Raw genomic sequence first — 22460 nt, 5'->3', positions numbered from 1 at the left:
CATCCACCTCCTCGCTGGTTGATAATGGCCTCGGTGTCAGGCCACACTCTGAGTGCTCGAGGGGTCACTGTATCTTCACTCTCACCCTGAGAGGCGGATGCTGTTCTTGTCCCCGCAGTTCACACACAGGTGGGTGGTGGAGCAGGAGTCCCGGCCCAGGTACCCACCTCCCTTCCCCACCACTCCCAGCTGCTCGGCACTTCCTCAGGGTGTCCCCACCCGTGTGCCCTGGCAGATGCTTGGGAGGGCTCCAGGGACTGTCCCTTCTGGATCTTTCCAGCAGGGGCGCTGTGGGGTGAGCCCTGCACAATGGCAGCATTGGCCCAGAGAGGCAGTGTCCATGTCCCCAGGCTGAGGACAGGGCGGTTGCTGAACCCCAACGGGACGACAGGACAGCCTTCTACACAGCCTTTCCATCCCGAACTTCTCTTTTAAACGCCTTTTTACACACGTTTGCTAGTCAGGAGGGAATAACTATGACATTCTGAGTGAGGGTTTGCTTTTTAGAGTCCTTTCAAATGTCGACGCCTCAGTTTTAAAAGGAGAAACACCAGGGTTAATCTGGAGCTCAGAATAGAGGTAAAAAGGGCCATTTTGCCACCAGACCATGCTTCCAGGCCATGGGAAAGGCCCATGGAGCAAATGGCCTGCACTTCACCCTCACCTCCCCATCCATGCAAAACACACCCTCGAAGGCAGATCAAAAGCTCTTTGGATGCTTTTATTGACAATTAAGCACGACTGTACACATACTTGTCAGATATTTCAGAGAAAAATAAAGATTCTTCTGCAAAGATCTTCCATTTTTGTGCTATATTTCATTACAGTGTTCGTGTTCAAATAATATGTGATTCGTGTTCATACTCAGTGCCTGCTTTCCCTTCAAGTTATTTTAAGAATCACTCTTCTACTCTAGAAAAAAAAATCACCCGAAAGGAGCCCATGCTGGACAGCTGGACAGCCCCAGGGCTCCTGCGGTACCTGGAACTCGGCAGCAAACCTCGTGCCGGCACCGCAAAGCCAACACACCATGCAGATTTGGAAGGAGGCAATAGTGACAGCATCATAAAGGAAAAGCCAAGACTGACACGGAGTGCCCTGTGTGCCACAGGACAGGCGATGCCACCTGACGGCCACACTGGGTCAGCGGAAGGAGCTGCACTTGGCTGGGATTGTCAGTGACGCAGTCCTGATACGGGTCGAGGCCGAGCATAACCACGCACCGTCGGGATGCGTGGGCATCTAGCAGCCTTGAGCGTGTGGAGCAGCTGGACTTTCTAACAGGATGAAGCTAGAGGAGGCTGTGCCTGTGGACGTCACTGCCCTGCCTTGTCCCAGAGCAGTGCCCATCAGGGAGGGGAGGACAAAATGTTCCCTGGAGGCTGAAGGAAAGTCCTCAACACCTGGCCTGGGAAACCCCTTCTCCTCCCACCATCAAGGACCACAGGGAGCCCATTTAAGAGGAGAAGGCTGGTGGCTGGTTCAGTTTCCAGCTCCCTAAACCCAGAGGGCCCTCCCTGTGCCAGCAACTCCTCTGCCCTCAGTTACATTCATGGTCTTCCTGAGGAGTCAGGCCAAAGGTAGCTCCTGTGCTTTCTCACCTGCATATTGTGCGGCAGAAAAAGAAGCTCACAGTGTCTAGAGTAATTCTTTTTTTGATGTGTAGCACATGCCTCAAAAAAAAAAAATAATAAAGTTGAAAATCTGATCAACACTCAAATTGGATGCATGTAACCTGAGGAATATTCTAGTGTGAGTTTACTGTCCTATGCAAAGAGCTCTCCTTAAAGGAGCCCACTGCCCATGCCGGGCTCCCTGGGACTAGCAGTGGAGGGGGAGTGGGGATACAGAGGGCCTGCACCCTTCTAGTGGAGAGGTTCAGAAGCACTTTCATCTGGGCAGCTCTGGAAAGGCTCCTTCTTTGAAGATTCTACTTAATAACCTGCACTTTTGTTAGCATTGAGTGTCATTATGAAACAGTTTCTGAAAATGTCTCCTTTGTAGCACTTTATCCATTAAAGTGACGCCAAATGCATGAGCTAATTTCCAAGCTGCAAAATGAATACTTAAAATCAAACGATAGATTTTGTAATATTTTCAGATAAATGACTTCTTTCTAAAGTAGCAAATAATTAAATGGAATGAAAGCACATTAAGTGTTGCTTTCTTCCCTGTAATTTAAACATTCAACATTCAAATTGGCTTTCATAATTTCTCACTTAGTTGACAAGCTGATTTGTGCATAGTTGATATTTCATCAGCACAATTTATAAAGATAGAATTCTTGGGGCTAAACACATATTTTTGACTACTGCCCGGGGTTTTCTGAGGACCAGATGCTCTCTGAAAAGTTGAGTGTTGAGTGTTCCTCTGAGAGCCATGAACACGGTTCTGAGAGTCCATGCAGCCCACTTGCAGAAACCCCCCTCAGGCAATAGTCCCCTGGAGCTGTTCCCACCTTGCCAGTGGCCCCTCCACCATGTTTGCTGAAAGCAGTATGCGGGAAACGAATCTGGAGGCATCTCTCAGGTGCCGAACCAGTCTGACTTGAATCATGCAAGAATGAGGATCTACTCAACATAGGCCGGTTGCCCTTTAATCTGGGCATAATTCCGAGGCTTGAAAAGGCCTCTTGCTGGTGTTAGAATTAGCTCTGCTGTTTTTCATGGATGTAGTGAAAGAGATCCAGGCGCTTCCTCTGTAATTTTGCTTTTGTGGTTGTGGAAAGACCTTGAGGCCGTGTTCGCGTGTGTGAGTGTGTGTATGTGTGCGTGCGAGCTTGTCCAGAGGTGTCTGGAGAAAAGTGAAGTAGCAAATGAAGACCGGACGCTGTGAGCTCTGAGCAGGAGGCGTGACCGGGGCGTGGCCAGGGGCGTGGCCGGGGGCGCGCCGAGTCGCCATCTACGCGTCGAACCAGTGGTCGCCCATGCAGGCGCGGTTCCACTCACAGCCGCAGTTCCAGCACCACTCCAGCCTGCACTGGGGCTGCGGACACTTCATGTGCATGCATCCTCCTGTGGGCGACAAAGGACACAGCCGCGGCAGGTTTGCAGCAAACCAGGAGAACACAGCCCGGGCCACAGGCTAGTCTGGAGGTCCCCTCCTAAGTGAGCTGTCGTAGGCCGTTCAGGGGCAGAGGGAGTCTGAGCAGAGAGGGACTCAGAAAGCAGGGAGGGCGCTCTGCAGCCCTGACATTCACCCAGAGGCAAAGGGAACAGCACCCCGCCCCCCCCCCCCCCCCCCAGCAAAGCTTATTTGTAAATCCGAGCTTCTCTCTTTTTCCTGAAATGGGATTTAGAGACAAATACTTCATGTTTCAGTCAACTCCTCATTGAAATACATTTCAATATATATTGAATCCAATGTTTTAAATACATTAAATACACTTAATAATTCAATACATGATAATATATTATGATTACTTTTATCATTTCTTTGGAGATACTTAGCTTGGCCAAAGTCACAAAACAGGAATTGGGACAGCATATTACTACTAACTGGGAATATGTCCCTTAATGCTATTCTAAATTTCATTTAGGAAGAGAAGGCTAGCAAGGAGCTAACTAGGAGCTCTGCATGACTCATTTACTCCTCAAAAACACTGAGATCAGAGGGTTACTTGGTTGTAGAATTCTCTCAAGGCAAAGTGCTTTTCAGTGTTGCTGCCTGAGATTAACCAGGGTCTGTGATCGTCCCTTTTGTTTTTGTGCAGGGCCTGCCTCTTAAGCCCTTCTCTGGGGCCTTATTCTGGGATTCCGGCCTCCCCGCATGTTAAATGTTGGCTTCTGGGGCTTGGAAGCCAGCTCTGCCCGAGTGCAGCCAGCCGTTTGTGTGAAGCCTTGCCCAGAGACAATGGCTTTGGACTGATTTCCTAGACATGGAAGCCAAGCAGTTTCTTGCTTGACATTGAGCACTCCATTATTCAATTTACTAATTATCTTGTTGGTGCCTCCCTTTGTTCTTGCAAAAATGTCCAAATAATTGCTTCAGTACCATCTCATTTTTCCTATAAAACTAGTATGAGAACTTCCACTAATTTAAAATATTTATGAATATGTAGATATTGGCATTTATCTTAGGATAACTTGGATACATTTAAAATCCTCTACTTTCTACTTCTTTTTGTTCCTTTCAAAGATCATGAAAATTGATGATAGAAAATAAATAAAATTTGCAGTAGAAAATGAATCAGAAAACTTATGACACTTCTATCTTCATACTTCCTACTTTGGATAGTGTCCTTTCAACACATATTAATTTCATGGTCATACCTTATGATGTAAATAATCCAATAAAATAGGGTGATGCTGTAAGATCACATAGTTTCCCCAAAATATCAAATATATTATCGAGCAATATGTTACAACTCAACGAATTAAAGGCATTCTAAATGACAGTGAGAGTGTTTTCCTAATACATCAAACTTTTAATGCACCTAGAATACTAGGGTAACGAATCACATTTTATCATAGAAACTAGAATCGCAACGGTGGGGCAGCATCGGACAGGAAGTGGAGGAGAGGTCTCCAGTCATCGGTGTTTTCCTGCTTACTGTAGAGAGGTCTTGTGGCTTTGAGGCCTCCTGGGCTGACCTACATCATCTAGGTTTGTGTGGTGTGCTCATGACGTTCACACAATGACAAAGTTGTCTGATAACACTGCTCAGAGAAGGCCCTGTTGGCAGGTGACACAGGACCATCAACGGCAGCGGGAGCTGCTGACAGAAGGTACACACTGATTTGAGATATTGGTGTGAAGGGACCACGGCCTCCTCCCGTGAGTCCTGTCCACCGACAGACACCCAGGCCCATGCAGTAGCCAGCCCTGCTCTGGCCAGCAGCTCCTCCTTGGGATTCAGGAGTGAACCGAAGCTTGGGAGCAACCTGAGGGCAAACTACCTGGCAACAGGCTTTTGCTGGTCAGAGAATGGAGCCAGAGTCTTGTCTGTGTGAGACGGAAGTGAGCAAGGACATTTCTGGGGACCGGAGGGTGTCCCAGGAGCACGCGCCCTGGTTTACTCTGCATTTAAGTGGAAACTGCTCTCCCTGTCAGCGTCACCGAAGGAAAGCTGCTTCCCAAGAATCTGCAGAATGTGGAACAGACCCAGATGAGAACTAGGTGATGAAGCTTCGCCCCTGGGGACGAGGCTCTGATTTGGTTACACTACAGTGAAAAACACTAGAGCTATCACTAATAAGCTCAAAGTGCCTGCTTTCCAGTCCAGGAATTAGAAACCCAGAGAGGAAGAATCAGTGCTTTCTATTTATAGTGCATAAAACTATTTCCACGAAATAACTCGACTGGGAAGGTTTCCTGTGGTCGTCAGTCACTGTCTCCTTCGACTCCACCTCTGAGCCTGTTGCATGGTGGGAGTCAAGGCAGACCTGGATCACTCCCTGTCCTAGGGATCAAGGTCAAGCCTGTCCTGTCCTACCTACTGCTTCAGCCAAGCTCCTGCCTGCAGGGTCCAGGCACACTGACAGGGTGGGTCTCTGCTGCACGTCGGGCTGGCATTCTCGCCCGGTCCTTCCGTGTTACCAGGCCTGGGGTGTCCCCTCCACTGCTTCCTTGCCCGGCCCAGTTGTGCTCAAGCTTCTGTTCTTGGCTCAGGTGGCCCGACCTCTGGAAGCCTCCTCCCAACCCCTGGGCTCTGGGCTGTAGCAGGTGGCTTCCCTTATCCTCTTCTATTGCTAGTATCTGTTTGGGTCTGTGACTTTTTAATTGGACAAATATTTACGTCCGGGCGCTCTGCTGGACATAGGCAAGGTCTGACCTCTCGGAGCTCATTTCTTTCAGACGAGCAGAAACTCATAACACGTTGAACAGTGACTTCCAGGGTGGGTGTGAATGCTCTGAGGTCACGGGGAGCCGGCCATGGGCCATGCTGGGCGGGTGGTGAGTGCAGGTGGGGGAAACCAGCACCCAGGGGAGGGGGAACCCATTCAGGACTCCTGTGTAGGGGGTGTGCTTCGGATCGACTGGAAGGAAAGGGGACTAGGTAGGGTTGGGCAGAGTGCAGCCCAGACACAGCCCGAGGGAGGTCCCGGGGAGCCACAGGGCCACAGCAGCTCTGCAGAGCTGTCCCCAGCTCCGTTAGTGGATTGGGAGCTTTGACTCCATCAACAGCCCTGGCTGTGGGCTTCCCTGGGGAAGGGAGTGACTCAAGCTGATTCTCTGCAGCAGAGGGGACTCCCCAGCGGACTAGAGCTGAGAGCCATCCCTGACGGTAGATGCTGACCCACACAGGACACTGAAGAGAAGCAGAGGCAACATTTCCTGGCTCACCGACTCCCCTCTCTCCAAGTTCCCAAAGCAATGCCTGACTTGCTGAGCGCAAACCCCACAGACCCCTGGGCAAGGTCCCCTTCCCCACGTGATGCCAGAGGGAGAGCCTGGCAGGCATTGAAGGGGCTGCATACACCCCACTGTTGCTGGCGGGGCCTCCCAGACAGACTGGCCTGATTTTTACCAATTGCTTTTTTCTGATTATATAGCATTATAAAAAAGTAAGAACAGGAAAATAAAATCATCCTTGATCTGATTATACCTAGGCTACTCACAATGTCATTGTGGATGCTTGCTTTCCAGTGGTTTTCTTTCTGTCCTAATTTTTCACATGCATCTGTACTTCAAACCTGAGAACCTAGGCACTCGCTTTGGGAATTCTGCTTCGTCACTTAGGAGGGGCGGGAAGCATTTCCCTGGGCTTTCCTAACATCTTCACTGAGCACCACCAGAACCTGCCGGGAGCTGAGCTCTGAGCAAGCGCAGTTAAGATGCACTCTCCTGACTGCCAATCAATCCTGCAGGGACATTCTATTATAGACCCACTGCATAGAGGCACTAAGGCCCAGAAGGCCACACAGTATGTGGCAGAGCCCAGACTCCAAGTCGACCCCTGGGAACCCAAAGTCTATGTTCTCAGCCCCTGCAGTGCAGCAGGGAGGGGTATGGAGTGCCTCCCCAGGGCTTCTCACACTGAGGTCAGCTAGAGGACTCTGGGTCTTTCCTAACATAAATAATACTGCAATTGACAGGTTTTGCCTAGCAGATGTGTGTGCATGTGCGTATATGCATATATGGTTTGTAAATGCATGTGCATATGTAAGTGTCATATATGTGTGCCTCTGGGTATGTGCTTTTTTTGTGTATGTGGAGTGTATATGAGTTTGTAGGTGGTATATGTGCATGTGTATGTGTGCATGTGTGTGGTGCATGTATGCGGCATGTGCACATGTATGGCATGTGTGCACATGTACATGTGCATGTGTGCTATGTATGTATGTGCATATGCATGGTATGTATTTGCATGTATGTCTTTTTGCATGTATATACTTGTGTATGTTTGTGGTATATGTTTTATATGTGTGTCTGTGTATGTGTGTATGTGCTGTGCATGTGTCACAGGTGGAATATGTATGTGTATGTATTGGTGTGTGTTCATGTGGAAACACACATGTGTGTGTCATGTGTATGCATTCACATATCTGGGCACATGTATCTGTAATGTGGTGCATGTATGTAAGTGATGTGTGTATGGGCATGTGTGAGGATGCATGTGTATGTATATATTAAAGTGTTTATGGTGTATGTGTGTGTGTTGGTGTGTGTGTATGTGGTGTGCATGTTTGCATATGGTGTATGTGTGCATGTGTCATGTGGTATGTGTATGGGCATGTGTACATATGCATGTGTACATATGTGTATGTGATATACATGCATTTGTGTATGTTTGCTATGTGTGGTTTATGGATGTGGTGTTTATATTTGTGTGTATATATGTGTGTTATCTGTATGTGACATATGTTTGCATGTGGTATCTGCACATGCGTGTATATGCATGCATGTGCATGAACACGTTGGTGGAATAGACATACATGTTTATGTATGTGGCAATGTGTGCATATGTACACATGCCTGTGTGGCATGTATGTGGTGTGTGTGGGGGGGTGTTTGCATGGATATGGTATGTATGCATGTAACTGGAGTATGTATATATGTGTTGTGTGTACATAGGCATATGTGTGTGTCATCTGTGACTGAGCAATTAGTGTATGTGTACATGCATGCATGTGCTATGTGTGCTTATGTGTATGTGCACATGTAAATATGGGTGTATGTACCTATGTGTATGTGCATGGTGTATGCATGCATGTATGTGGTGTATGTATGTGCATGTGTGTGGTGTTTGTATGTATGTATGTGGTGTATATCTGTGTATGTGTGGCATGTATGTATATAGTATGTATAGTATTCATGTATGTGGTATATAAGTGATGTGTACGTATGTAGGTGTGTGTGCATGGGTGTATATATGTATTTGTAAATGTATGTAGTATATGTGTGTGTTTTTGTTATGTGCTGTGTGTTTACATGTCTGTGGTATATGTACGTACATGTGTGTGCATGTGGTGTGTATATGTGTGGTGTCTATGTGCATGCATATGTGGTGCATATGTATGTTGTGTGGGTATGCTGTGTATGCGTTATGTATGCATGTGATGTGTGTATATGCATGTGGCATGTACATGCATGTGCTTGTATGTGGTGCATTTCTACATGTGGTATATGTGCCAGCATATATATACACAACACATACACACCACAAATATACACAAATATATCAAAAGCACATACTACATACATACACACATGCTTACACACACCACATACATATACACACACCACTTACACACTATATACATACACTGCAACACACACAACTCACCCACATACATGCATGTACATACAATATACACACCACCCACGTTACTAACATACACATTCATACAGATACATACAAAGACATTCACACACCACATATACACATGCCACATGCACACAGGCTTACTCATATTTACACATACACATGTATTCATACATTTGCATACACATACACAAATACATACATATACACATTACATGCAAACACATAATCAGATACATGTATACACATACCATGAACAAACATGTAATAAACACAAACACATACCACATAATACTGCATACTACATAAGCATACACAAATACATACACACATACATATGCACACATACACACAGCCACATACCCCACATACATATAATACCACAAATACACATGCACACCTGTACCCCCACATATCACATACATATCCATATATATGAATACCATATACACATGTATGAACACATCACATGCATACACACATAAACATATACATATATACACACCACATACACAGCACATACAGATGCAAAACATACACATACCACATATACATACTTGTACTGCACACACAGAGGATGAATGCATGCACACATACATGCACACACACCACATACATACCACATACACCACATACACTCACCTCTTAATACATACCACACATATATACACACCACACACATAAAACACATCATATACACAGACATCAGAAACACAGACACAGACATGCATTAACACATTCGTACATACCACATGCATACATACATGCACATACACAGATGCATAATACATTCCACACATACACAGAGCACAAATACACATGCACATACATACCGGTCACATATAAGCACACGTGCACACAGCAAACATACACACAGCAGATACATGGATGTGCACACACATCCCACATGCATGCACTAGTGAATATGTGGCATGTGTATGCATGCATGTGGTATGTATGTGTGTGCATATGTATTTCAGATTTTTTTTTAGGATAGATTTCCAGAAATAGATTTATTGGGTCAAAGAACAGAGACATTCTAAGTTCTTTACATGTGTTTGCCAAGTAGTTTCCAGAAAAGTCGTGTTGACTTGTAAGTTCTTACCAATTTGAGGATTATCCTAAAAAACAAAACAAAAAATGTACACAAAACAAAAATTCTTTGATCCTAGCAAAACGACCTCAGGGTTGAATTCGTTGTTAGAATTCCTGCGCCATGGAATGCTGGCCTGTCCCTCAATAACCCCCCCGTCCCCCGGTGAAGGCCTGGCCACTTCTTCCCTCGTGCTTGCCGGTGCCAGCGCGCAGTCTGGGTGAGGCGGCAGGACCGGCAGGCTCTCCCGGGTCTCTCCACTTTCTCTGGAAACCCTCCAGCACTCAGAGGAAAGCTGCGGGCGCACGGGTGAGTTCTCCCTTCCTCAGCACCCCTGATTCAGACTCTGGCCGGCTGCTCGGAGCTGAGTCCTTGCGCTCTTGCTGAACGACAGCTGGGGACTGGGAGACGCGAGTGCCCGTGGGCGCAGCCGCCGCTCAGAGCGGGACGTGGGGCGGCTGCACCTGCTGCTTCGTGTTCCTTAGGCCCAGGACAGTGCGCTGCGGGCCTCCCACTGGCAGAAGCGCTGCGTATCTACAAGGGGCCGCAGGGCGCCAGCTGCGCGGCTCTCGAGGGGAAGGCGCCGCGGGATGGATGGGGCAGGTACCGCCAAGGGTGTGAGGTAGCGCCTCCCAGTCCAGAGTACGGTGGCCACGGCCATGCCGCTCGCGTTCCGCAAGAGCACCCGGCGCAGCCTCCCGGCCGCCGCCACACTCACCATTTTTTTCGACAGGCACTCCACAGTGAGGGCACGGCTTGGTGGTTCTCTTGATGGTTTCCTTGGAGGCCTCTTCCCAGCGCGCATGCTCCGCGGCTCTCTCGTCCACCCTGTAGGCCTGGGTGGGCAGACAAGAGGACGCTAGACTCAGGTCTACCACCCGCCTTCTTAAAGCAGGCGTCCTGCCCGTGCTGGACAGCTCTGGGCACGGGCCGGCGCATTCTTGGCACCTGGCACCAGCTGATGTGATAAGAGCGACTGCACCGTGGCGCAGTGCACAGGCCTCTACTCTGTTGTCTTCACCACGGTAATGAATGCCACCTCTGGGAGTGGTGACGGGTGTGGGGACCAACGCTCATGTGCGCTTCTTAGCAGGGACCTCCTCAGGTGTGAAACGAGCACACTAGCGTTCATCTCACGTTGAGTTAGATCAGTACTCGTGGTCCAATACCTGGAAATTGAGAGTCTGTGGCACGCCCAGATCTTTGCTTTTAAACTCTATTCTAATCTCATTGTCCTTACTTCTTGCACCTGGGAAATAGGGACCTCCAAATGCTGTCCCTGAGTCGGCAAGATCAAGGAAATGTCCGAGAAGGGTTCGGGAGCTGTGGACACAGGTTAGAAGCAGGCCCTGGAGCCAGCTGCCCGGCTCCACTGGGGTGTGACTTTGCACACATTCCAGAATGGAAAGAACCAAATATAGCCACTGTGGAGAAACACACGTTCAAAAGCCGAGCCTCAAAGAAACTTTATAAAATTCCAAGAAGCTGGAATACAAAAATGTAAAAAGCTCGCCACAGTAAATAACTAGCCAGTTTATTTCCCTATTATTAGGGAAAACTAATAATTAAAGTTAGAAACCAGCTAATGAGCTGCACAGCAAATGAGATGCCAGTGGAGAGAGGATTTGTGAACTGAAAGGTGGAGCCGAAGAAATCCCACAGAACGCAGGCCAGAGAGCCAAGGAATGAAAATGTGAAGGGACGTCGTCTGGACATGGGGATGAGGCAAGAAAGCCCCGAATTTCTCTAGCACTCCAGAAGAACAAGAGGGACAAATGGCATTTAAAGAGACAGTGGCAAAGAAAACTCAGATTATCTGCAAAGAAGTTACGATAATTCTGACAGCCGATTTCCTAGCCAAGGATATTGGCAGACATGCCCTTCAAAGTCCTGACGCTCACACCAGCCCACCAGGATTCCATGTAGGTAAATCAATTTTCAAGTGTGAAGACTTTTAGCCACAAGATAAAGAGTGCTACCTAGCAACAGAACTTCACTAGAGGAACAGATAGGAAAAGTCCAAAAGGGAAGATGTGGGCTTCAAGAAGCAGCTCTCGGCAAAGAAAATGGTAATAGGTGGGTAAATTAGAGTGGTTATTAGCCATATAAAAATGATAATTTGTTGGTTCAAAATCAAGGTGGAATTAAAACAGTGGAGAAGAATAGCACATGAGAGAAATAGTGTGAAGGGGCTTGCCTTATTCAGACTGTTATTAGACTTTTTCACATTAACATGTTTAAATTTCTAGGTTAACTGGTAAAAGAAGAAAAAGATTTCTCTCTCTGAACAAGAACAAAACTATAAGTGGGAAAGTAAAAACAAAACAAAAAAGCCAAAAAGAAGGAAATAAATGATAGTAAAGACATACAGAAAGTAATAAAAGTTCTAAAATTAAGTGTCAGAAATGACTTGCAAATGTCTCACCAATCACAAGAGCACACACAGCCTCTAATCTGGAGCACGGCTTGTCCTGCCTTGTAGTGCTGTAAATAAAGTTTTATTGGACCGCAGTCATGTTTATATAGTGCTTGTGGTTTATATGGCGGAATTGAGCTGCAAGTCATTTCAGGATTAATGACCTGTTTCCTGGTTGTCGAGGTCGGGGGGCATTCTCGGTTTCTAAAGTGGTTCCATTCCCTCGCTCTTGGTGCCTTCTGTCTTTGACAGTAGCACTGACAGATGGAGTCCCTGCCATGCTGGAACTGCTCCTGTCTCTAGAATGTTCTGCTAAGGCCCGTGTGTTAAAGGCTTGGTTTCCAGGCTATCGGAAGGTGGTGGAAGCTTTTAAGAGGGAGGCTTTGTGGGAGGTTTTAGCTCAGAGTTGTGCCCTTGACTGTGGGACCCCAGTCTCTTCCTCTGTCGCTTCCCTGGCTAGGAGGTGAATGACCTTGCTTTACCTACACTCCCCACCATTGTGTGCCTCTCATCACAGGCCCCAAAGCTTGGGGTCAACCAATCATGGACTAAACCCTCCAAAGCTGTAGACAAAATAAACCGTTTCGCTTTTTAAGCTGATCATCTCAGATATTTGTTAGAGCCATGGAAAGCCGACTAACACATGCTCTGTTTCTCAAATTTCACCTGGAAAAGGGACCCCATTTTTATGGGCTTGTGTGTTCAGATTGTGTGTTCTGTTGTTGCTGTTGCTACAACAGAACACCCTGAGCTGGGAAATTTATTAGGCGCTCTTGGTTCTCGGGGCTAAGGATCTAAGCACACGGCTCCAGCATCTGCCTGGCATCTGGCTGGGGACTTCCTGCAGTACTGTGACAAGGTGAGGGTGTCACTGGCAAGGCGGAGCAAGAGTGCTGGGTTTCCCTTCCTCCTTCTTACACCCTTGACTATCTTCCTGGAGCCCATCTGAGCCCAACTACCTGCCAAAGGCCCCCTCCCACATTTCATTAGCATAGGAATTTGGGGGTTGAACCCAGGGCCTTGCCTACGAGGCAGGTGCTCTACCACTGAGCCACACACCCACCCAGCCAGGGGATGAGGTTTTTCGCACATGAACTTTTAGAGGCCACATTTAAACCACAGCAGATTACATTGAGTAATCTAGGATAATCAACCTTTAATCTTATTTGCAAAGTCCCTTCTGCCATATTAGGCAACATATTTGCAGGGCCACGGAGTCAGGTGGGGGTGTTGTTCTAGCCCCTCTACATGGCTGACCAACGCACCCTGATCCAGAGCAGGGTAGGCGAAGACACCTGCAACCTTAGAATAAAGGCAAAATGGAGATGGCATAACATGGCTTTAGCACCGAGGGAGGGGAGTTCGCATCTGCCTGCCTGACGGTCACCCAGCTCTCGGGGGTGGGCGGTAGCCCTGTGCTAATCACCACCTACAGCTGGAGAGGGCCCAAGGCTTTCGTAGCCTGGAGCAGCAAGGGGTGAACTTGTGGGGCATGCAGAGAATAGGTTCCTAGAAGGGTAAGGCTCCATTGCCCCAGGGCAATAACTGGCTCTGCACGGAGCTTGGGGATCCAACTTCTGCCTTCCTTTCCCAGCGGGTGAGCAGCGATTCTGCTCCTTTTGTGATTCTGCTCCTTTCACGTGCACAGAAGCTGCTCTCTTGCCTGTGGCCGGTTTCCCCACTAATCTGATGACTTACTTGTCTGCATGGGTGAAGGAAAGCTGCGCTTCAGAATCATGTCCCAACACCTGCCAAGTGGGCGGCCAGGGCGGGGCAGGCAGCTGGCCCAGATCCTGCGCCCAGGAGGGAGGGGCTGGAAGCAGCAGCATCTGTGAGCGAGGAGGGTGCTGTGGGCCGTGGTCGGGTGGGTGCAGCATGCCCAGAGGCAGGTCTGGCATCCCCTGGCTCAGCTAAAGCCCGCCCGGCCCAGCACTGTCGCAGGCCTGCAAGCAGCAGGATCTGAATCCAGACCTCTAGCCCAGGCTTCTGGCCTCCCTGCTCCTGCGACCAGGCTGTTTTAGTCAGCTTTGTGTCACTGTGACCAATATACCTGACAAGAACTTAGAGGAGGAAGAGTTTATTTGGGCCTATGGTTTCAGAGTTTCAGTCCAAGATGAACCAAGATGAGGCAGAACGTCAGCGTGGCAGAGGAGGCTGCTCCGATCACGACGGCCAGGAAGCAGAGCGCGCCAGGAGCCAGGGATAACACAATCCCATGGGCTCGCTCCTGGAACCTACTTCCTGCGCCCACGCCCTACCTGCCTACAGTCTCCACCCCTCAATCCACTGCAATGGTCAATCCTCTGACTAGGTTAGAGTTCTCATGACTCAATCACTCCCCTCTGAACTTCCCTGCATCGCCTCATTGTGCATTCTGGGGACAACTCGTCTCTGAACCATGACGTGTGCTGTGTTTCTCTCAGTGTGATTTCACATGCTAGAGAGGCCCAAGGCACGGGAGACTGAGGCGCCTCACAGAGGCTGGCGGTCCTTGGTGGCCGGCCGTAGGGAGAGCCCTTGCTGGCCCTTGCCTCTAGGCCCACCCTCCCTTCTGCTCTCCTGGACCCCAACCATGGGCTCTGCTTGCTGTCACTGCTATCGGGGGCTCCCATCCTGCCTGGCTTGCCGAGACGTCTCTGTAAGGACACGCAGAGGCCCTAAATGCCAAAGCCCAGCCTTTCTTTATCCTTGTCGTTCGATCCTGACTGATGCTACCCCCGGGCCATCTTCCTTCCAGGCAAAGCACAGTCACCCAGAAGCTTCTCAGGAGTCCCCACCCCCCAACCTCCCCAGGTCTCGGTACTTTTGTTGCTTCCCACCTTCACCCACAGCAGTGAGGGACCGTGTCATGCTGCTGACCTGTCTGACACCTTGGCCTGTGCCTGGGAGCCTGGCCTAGACCTTTGACCGTCAGGTCCTGACATGAGCCTCCCTTGCTTTGCATCCTTTACGAGTGTCTTTGGTGCTAATGTTCCAACCCTTCTGGAATGATCTCAGGCAGTGGCCGGATGCCTGCTGGCATCATCTAAGGGACTTTTAAATACTGCAGATTCTTGTGCTCACAACTTGCAGGTTTGGTCTGGGGTAGGGTCCAGAAATTAGAATCCTTAAACAACAACAAAAAACCAAGCAAACAAAAACACCCCCTGGCGTGAGAGGTGGCGGTCTGGGAGCCGTTTGCCCTTGGTGCAGTTCTCACTGTGATCCTGCGGAGGACCATGGGCGGTTGGGTAAACTCGTCTGCTGTGGCCTTGGTCGTCCCGCTGTAAAGCACTGCCTCCTTGTGCTGCCCCGGGGAGGTTTCCTGGTGATTCGGCAGCATCCCCTACCTGGCGACAGGTGGCTGACACAGGGCAGTGCCACAACTAGATGTTCACGCTGAACTCTGTGCCTGTGTGCTGCTCGCCCATCCCAGGAAGGGAGAGCGCGTGCGTAGGACGAGCCTCTCTACTGACACATTTTATGGCTGAAAAATACGCATCCTCTGATGCGCATATGCAGCTTATATGTGTATATCAGAGAGAGACAAACAGAAAGAGGGAGACAGAGACAGAGTTAAGTGCTGGCCACAGGCCAAGAGGGGACAATTGTCTTTGCTTTAAGTGGCGATGACTTTTCCGTGAACTGGAGATGTCTGTGTCATGGGACGTGGTCAGGAGGTTCCAGGCCCAGGGTTCCTTCTCTGCTTGTCACACACGCCCTTGCACAGAGGCCCTGACCTGTCTCTGCTCACCTACAGTCGTGTGATGAATGTGCCTCTCCTTCCCCGGGGTTGTTGTGAGGGAGAAAGGAGATACAGAGCGCCTGCACCCCGGATGTGAGCTGTAGGTCACGTCACAAGCTGGGCTGCTTTGTCATCATTTCCAGCATTTCGGGATGACAGAGTGGGCACATGGACGCTACGGGAACTGGCATGAATGGAAGAGGTCATCTGGAGTGGCCTTAAGTCTCCATTAAAAATACAGGCAAAGCAAAGTGTCCTTGCAGAGGTTTTGAAAGCCAGTCATGCCTGGGGGACTCTGTTATTGTACACACAACCTGAGAAAATGTTTGTGGACATGTTATCCTCCCTGCTTTAGGACTTATCTGTGACCCCTGGTTATCCAGTAATTGGATAAGTATATTCGAATCCTAAAAGGAAAATCTATTTTCCAAAAAGGATCAGATTGTCATTGATCACTGAAAATATAGTTAGCTTACTTCAGGATGAATCTTTTCAGGTGAATCTCACTTTCCTCATCAAAATTGAAAGCCCAGATAACACCCACTTGTCAAACAATTATTGAAACCTCTTCAGAGTAGCCTTGCCAGTTCCAAAGTCAAGTGGAGGTCCAGTTGCAGCCTCCTGCCTGTGAGCAGCCCGCCCCCTGCTGGTGAGCAAGGAAACAACACCACCTTCAAGGGCCTTGAGCTAACTAATCAATAATGCTAGGTAGTCCACCAAACTTGTTTTGTTCTCCTCATGACATCCTTTTACTGCTATCTGTTTTGGATGAACGTGTGTATATGTATTCAACTTGTTATTTTTATATATCTTCAAAGAAAAAAACTCACCATAATGCCGAGATTTAATGGCGTGTCGGGTTGAGGAATGGGTGAACATGAGGCTACACTTTCTCCACCATGTTCCAAACTTCCCAGGGCACATGTAGGATGCAGTGATAACAACAGTGGTGATTTCTGATGTCAGCGGAATGTGTACCAAGTGCCACCAATTAGATCTTCAAAAGTACTGCTCCACGGGGCCTTAAATGCCTCATAAAGGGAAGTATGTATTGTCTACTGAGCTATCTTGAAATCCACCGGGGAAACAGAACAACATAAATTTTCAATAGAGAGATTATCAATAGGTACCACTTGCTGGGAATTTTCAAAGTGCTTGGTGTCAACTAGTATCACACGCTGATGAAAGAGGGGACAATCTACACCTGAGCAAGAAAAAAAAAGCTGATTTGTTTTTGGATGAGGGAGATCTCAGTTCTTTCAGGGTTCAGTGACTAACGTGGCCAACAGAGGCAGGAGTTGGAAAGCAGAAGCCTCACCAGCAGGATGCCAGTGTGCCAGTGTGCCAGGGTGGCAGAGGGCAGACCCTTATTTTCGTTACATTTGATATGGAAGCCCTTTAACCCAACAGGCATTTTTTGAGTCCTTAAGATGGCCAGGCACTGTCCTGAACATCGGGGACACTGGTAAAGAGGCGAGATGACAAATAAACCACAGAGATCCCCGCCTGTGGGTTTCCACACCAGAACAGTGGTTTTCAGGTCATTTGAATCAGTGTCACCCAAAGGGTTTATTGACACACAGATTGGGTGGGTCGCCCCCCAGTCTCTGAATCAGGAACTGTGATTCTGCCTGTTCCTGGGTGGTGCCAAGGCCCAGCTGCTCGCTCTCAGGTCAGGCCTTGAGGTAGGCACCAAGCGCAAGTGATCCACGAAATCCACCCCCCACCCCTGCTTACGAGGTCGCTTGGAGGTCGTGTGTCACGAAAGACAACGTTCAGTAGGGATGAGCATCAGGGTTCTGCAGAGAAAAGCCAGGGAGGAGAGACACCTTGATCCACGTTGAAGGACCGGCGGGGCTGTGAGTGGACAAGCTCCCAGTTGGTGGCCCGGCCAGCTCTGTTTGACTCCAAGCGCAGCCTGCCTGGCCTCAGACTCCCACGGTGAGGGCGAGAGCTGCGCCGAAACCGCGCTGCGCTCCCCTTAACGCGCTGTGCCTTGGCGCGGGCATTGGACCTGGCAGCGCCGGCTGGGGTCTGGTGGGGCGGACCAGCCCTTTTCGCACGAAGGCCACGGCCCTACGCGCAGTGACACAGCTGCCCGCGGCCCCTCTCCTTAACCCTCCATGCAGGTCGTGGCCGCCCGGGCCAGCCTTTCCAAACTCTCAGACACGCCCCCTGGGGACGGTCCCCATTCCCTGGTCCCGGTGCCCCGCGGTCCTGATGGGGCTTCTCTCGTGGCGCACGCTCCCCCATTTTTCTCGAGGTCATTTCGTTCTTATTTTTTAAATTTCTGTCTTTAACACGCGGTGATCCGTGTCACTGAGGTGCTGTCTGGATGCGGGCGCACCCTGCGCAGTCAGCCATCGGCGGCTCGGCTTTGCGGCGTGGGAATGTCGCCTTTCCTCAGGGACCCAGCGCCCTCTGGCGGCCAGCGGGCTCGGCAGCCGCTCCCTCGCCGGCTCCTGCAGGGACCCGGGCCCCCGGTGTGTGGTGTGAGTGTGGGTGTGTGTTGCTGGCGTGGTGCGAGGTCTGAGTGCCCATTATGTGCTGTGTGCGGCAGGCAGCATTTGTGTAGTGTGGGGAGTGTGGGGTATGATGCAGGTGGCTGCAGGCAGCATGTGTGGCATTGAGTGTGTGTGAAGCACGTGTGTTTTGTGTGGTGTGCTATGTGACAACAGGCTGACATCCCAGAGTGGTTCTGCGGCTGGTCCAGGGCCTCTGGTGTCATGGAGGTGGAACCTCAGGCGAGGGTCTGACGGCGAGGTGTTGGTTGAGCAGGTGTGGGATCCTAAGACCCGCTGGAATCTGAAGGCCTTGGGACACCTTGTCACTCCTGCGGGTGGGGCTTTGGGAAGCAGCCTGGGAAGGGCTGACCTCTGGTGGGGCCCTGGCCGGAGAGCCCAGGACCTGTGGTGTGACGCGTGCGGACCCAGCTGGAGGGAGCCCCCGCCCGTGGGTTTGCAGCTCCTTCTGGAGTGACAGGCCCAGAAAAAAGCGAAGTTTCTCAAGGCAGGGAGGGTCCCCGAGAAGAGACCCGGAGCGGCGGGAGGTCTGCCCTGCGCATGTGCCGCGGTGTGATGGGGCTGGTCCTCGCCAGGACGCACGGTGGTTTGGTGGCCGCCGCTGCAGTGTGGGAGGTGGGGCCGTCAGGAGCAGCTTGCGCCCTCTGGAGACTGGATTGCTTCTCATGCCAGCAGGCTGTCCAGACAGGTCGGCTTCTCTGCCCTCTCCACATGCCCACCTGCCTTCGGCTCCCCTGAGAACGCTGCCCGAGGCCCTCAGGAGAAGCTGAGCAGACGAAGGTGCCACGTTGGACTTCCAGACCTTTATAAATCGCAGCCTCCGCTGTTCTGCGGTGGCAGTAGAAAACGGACCAGGGAGCGTCTGTACGTGGGCAGGCACGCCTCCTTCCTCTTTCGACTTACCTTTCCTTTTCTCTCTGTAGTGCTTGACATTTTTCACATTCAGCCATGGAAAACTCAAACCCCAAAGTTTTACCATTTTGTAGTATTTTACGACTTATAAAACGCCTCACATACATTCTCATTTCATTATTTATAGTTCGGAAGATCTTACTGGCCCCGTGTGGCAGAGGAGGAAAAGGCCGAAAGCTGCTGAGTGACTTGGCGGCAAGTGCAGGAAGTCAGGCTGATTTGCTTGACGACCAGCCCAGGGCCATTTCTGTTCCCCCAGAGCAAACCCTTTTTCACAGGCTAAGTGCTTTGGAAATGCACTTTGGAGAGTCTAGTGTTGTCCTTGGCATTTATTTAGCTCCTGAGATGGAATGCAGGCTGGGAGGCTTTAATGGAGATCTATCACAGCCATCCCGTCCCGTGCACATGTCCATTTAGGCTGTGCATCCAGAGTCAAGGATTCTGCAGAAGTGACATCAATAAAACCCTTTCACTTAAACCAACAAGTGATTCAGGAAGCACACTCCCAAATAGCTAGGGACCTAGATCTCCAGGAATAGTAAATCTCGCCTGTCCCCAATTCAGGGACTATGCTTCTGTGGCTGCAGGAGGTGGCTGGGAGATGTGTGAGGTGCGGTGCAGGGGCAAAATATCTGGAAGAATCTAGGCTGTCTGGAGTGGCTGCTGCTTCACCCCCACCCAGGGAGGCTCTTAGCTTAGCCTCTGGTGACAGATCACCAGAGCTCTTGGAAGGGATGGTGGGTAAGTAGCAGTCGGTTGGAGAGGAGCAACCCCATCTTCCCCTCTCAGGGCCTGTGCATCCCTTCCCCTGCCCGCTGGGCTCCTCTGTGGAAGCCAGGGCAAACTCTTGCTCCCTGCACACTCTGCTCCTTTGTTTGCTGTGCCAGGGAATGGCACCACTTGCCACCCCAGGCAGAAATCCAGGCCTCCACACAGCTGTCCCTTCACAGCCTGCTTCTAATCCATCGCCGGCTCTGGGGCTGCTCTGCGGCCTTCCCTCCAGCCTCCCCTCCTGGGCCTCACCAGCCCAGGCGTGCCTCTTGAGTCTTGCACTCCCAGCCCCACCCCACTCCACCTTGGGACTGAGGTTCAGGATTCCCCAGCTGCCAGGAATATTGACTGCTGATGGGTTTTGACCCAGATGCTCCAGGAATTGCCCTCAGTCACAGCGCACTGTCTCACTCAAGACCACCTCTCATGGGGACAGGAGCTTGCACCCAATGTCAGACACAAGCTAAAGCTGGACCTCCATCCCTCTTGCCTCGGGAGACAAGCCTCAGGAGCCCTCTCAGGGGGCTGGCAGGGTGGCTGAGTGGTCGAGCACTTGTCTCTCAGGCGCCCTCCCTGGGCTCGGTCCCCAGCACTGAGGGGTGGGGCGGGGAGCCATCTAGTCCCCAGCTCCCCTCGGTCTCCTGCTGTGCCCACACTGGCTTCGTTGCCTCCCTGGCCCAGGTTCTGCCTTTGCATCCGTAAGGTGGACTGGAGAATGCCGCAGACGCCTCCCACACACAGGAATCTGTCCCATGAAATTGCTACCCCGAGCAGTACCAGGAGGCAGACTTCAAGCGGAGCTGGAGCAGGCCACGGTCCTGCTGGGTGCCACAGAGCCTGACTGCAGTCAGCACTGGCAGCCCCAGCAGGCCCTGAGCAGCAAAGGGCTGTGCAGTCAGCCCTGTCCCCAGGCCAGACCTGTGGGATTGGAGGTGTCTCTGGTGGGAAACGTCATCACACACACACACACACACACACATACACACACAGTGAGAGAACCCCGACCAAACTCTAGTGCTCAGCCGCTGAGAGGTTTGTGCATTTGAAAGAGAGGCCCCGCCGTGTGACGAGGCCCCGCAGAGATGGCGCTTCTGAGCCGCATCCTCATAAGACGGACGCAAGATGGACCCAGGGCTTCCAGGACGGGCATGATAAGGGCCACAGGGAATGAGGCAGCTGTGCCGACAGGTGACACAGACCCCCAGGTTCCCCTCCACCGTGGCACTGTGGCCTCTCCCTGGACTCACAACCATTGTCCCATGGTGGTGGCAGGACGGGACATTGCTTGGGGCAGATGAGGAGTCCACGCTTGGTTCACAGGAGAGTAGGCTCAGCATGTGGGTGTGCGCCACGCCTATGGATTGCTGCTGTACGGGGACCTCTCCTGTGTGGCAGAGAGCAGTGCAGAGGAACCCAGTGCGCAGAGTGCGGGAGTGCCCCTGCTGGGGTGTGGCTGTGGGTGCTGTTGGGTCCCTGTGTTGAAATCCGCTCACGGCGAGGATGCTAGGAGGTGGGCCTTCGGGAGGATGCAAGCTCATGGGTGTCCTTAGAAGGGGGTCCCAGAGAGCAGCCCGCCTCTTCTACCGGTGAGAAAGTGGGTCCTCACCAGACAGATCTGCTGGTGGATTGGACGTCCCCTGCTCAGCCCCAGAACTCTGGAAACACGCTGCTGTTGTGCGTAAGTCACGGCCTGCGGTGCTCTGCCACAGCAGTCCAGATGCAGGAGGCCAGCAACTGCCCACAGGCTTGTGTGGGAAGGACAGGGTCTGAGCCAAGAACAGACAGACTCAAAGTAGGGCAAACAGCAGGGTAGACGAGGAAGACCTAGCAAGGACGACTGCGGGCCAGGAAGACAGGGACCTGCAGCGAAGGCGGGCGGATGCGCCCGTGGAGGAGGGCTGGAAACAGGAGCACCCAGTACGCACGTCAATGCCCACTGCGGACAGCAAGAAGCACCCTCAATCAACTGAGCGGGCAGTGACCTTGGCCGCCCCATTACTGGCCACACAGACCTGGTTCCAGAGTGGAGCCACCTGGTGGCAGGATGCCAGCCCTGCCAGGCCCTGCTGTCTGTACTTCCTCCCCAAGGCCGCCGCTGTCCCTGCCCGTGTCCAAGCTGCTGTCAACAAAGACCAGCACTGAGTCCTTAGTGTGGCCTCGTTTCAAGGAGACCAGCCAGCCTGTGGAGGTCGCGCGGATGACAGTGGCGCGCTGGAAGGGGAATTCCATCCTGACAGGGACTGACCCTGTTCTGGGCATGGGTTGGCCTTGGCCTTTCTCGACGGCAGGCTCCAGGCAGCTCTACCACCTGACGG

The 22460-nt window shown here is 51.1% G+C and overlaps 1 protein-coding gene across 2 annotated transcripts in view; it reads right to left on the bottom strand.

Annotated features, from left to right (window-relative positions):
- Positions 1-700: 700 nt before the first annotated feature.
- Positions 701-22460, bottom strand: part of Prkn (parkin RBR E3 ubiquitin protein ligase) — a 1199081-nt gene continuing 1177321 nt past the window's right edge. For both annotated transcript variants that reach the window (XM_047557058.1, XM_047557059.1), the window contains exons 11-12: positions 10519-10636; positions 701-3014 (exon numbers count right to left, since the gene is read on the bottom strand). In XM_047557058.1, the coding sequence (XP_047413014.1) occupies positions 2902-3014; positions 10519-10636 (231 nt within the window). In that variant the 3' untranslated portion in view covers positions 701-2901. The remainder of the gene's footprint in view (positions 3015-10518; positions 10637-22460) is intronic.

This window comes from Sciurus carolinensis, chromosome 7 (genome assembly GCF_902686445.1).
Source record: "Sciurus carolinensis chromosome 7, mSciCar1.2, whole genome shotgun sequence".
Taxonomy (NCBI): Eukaryota; Metazoa; Chordata; class Mammalia; order Rodentia; family Sciuridae; genus Sciurus; species Sciurus carolinensis.
This window is presented reverse-complemented; position numbering and strand designations above follow the sequence as displayed.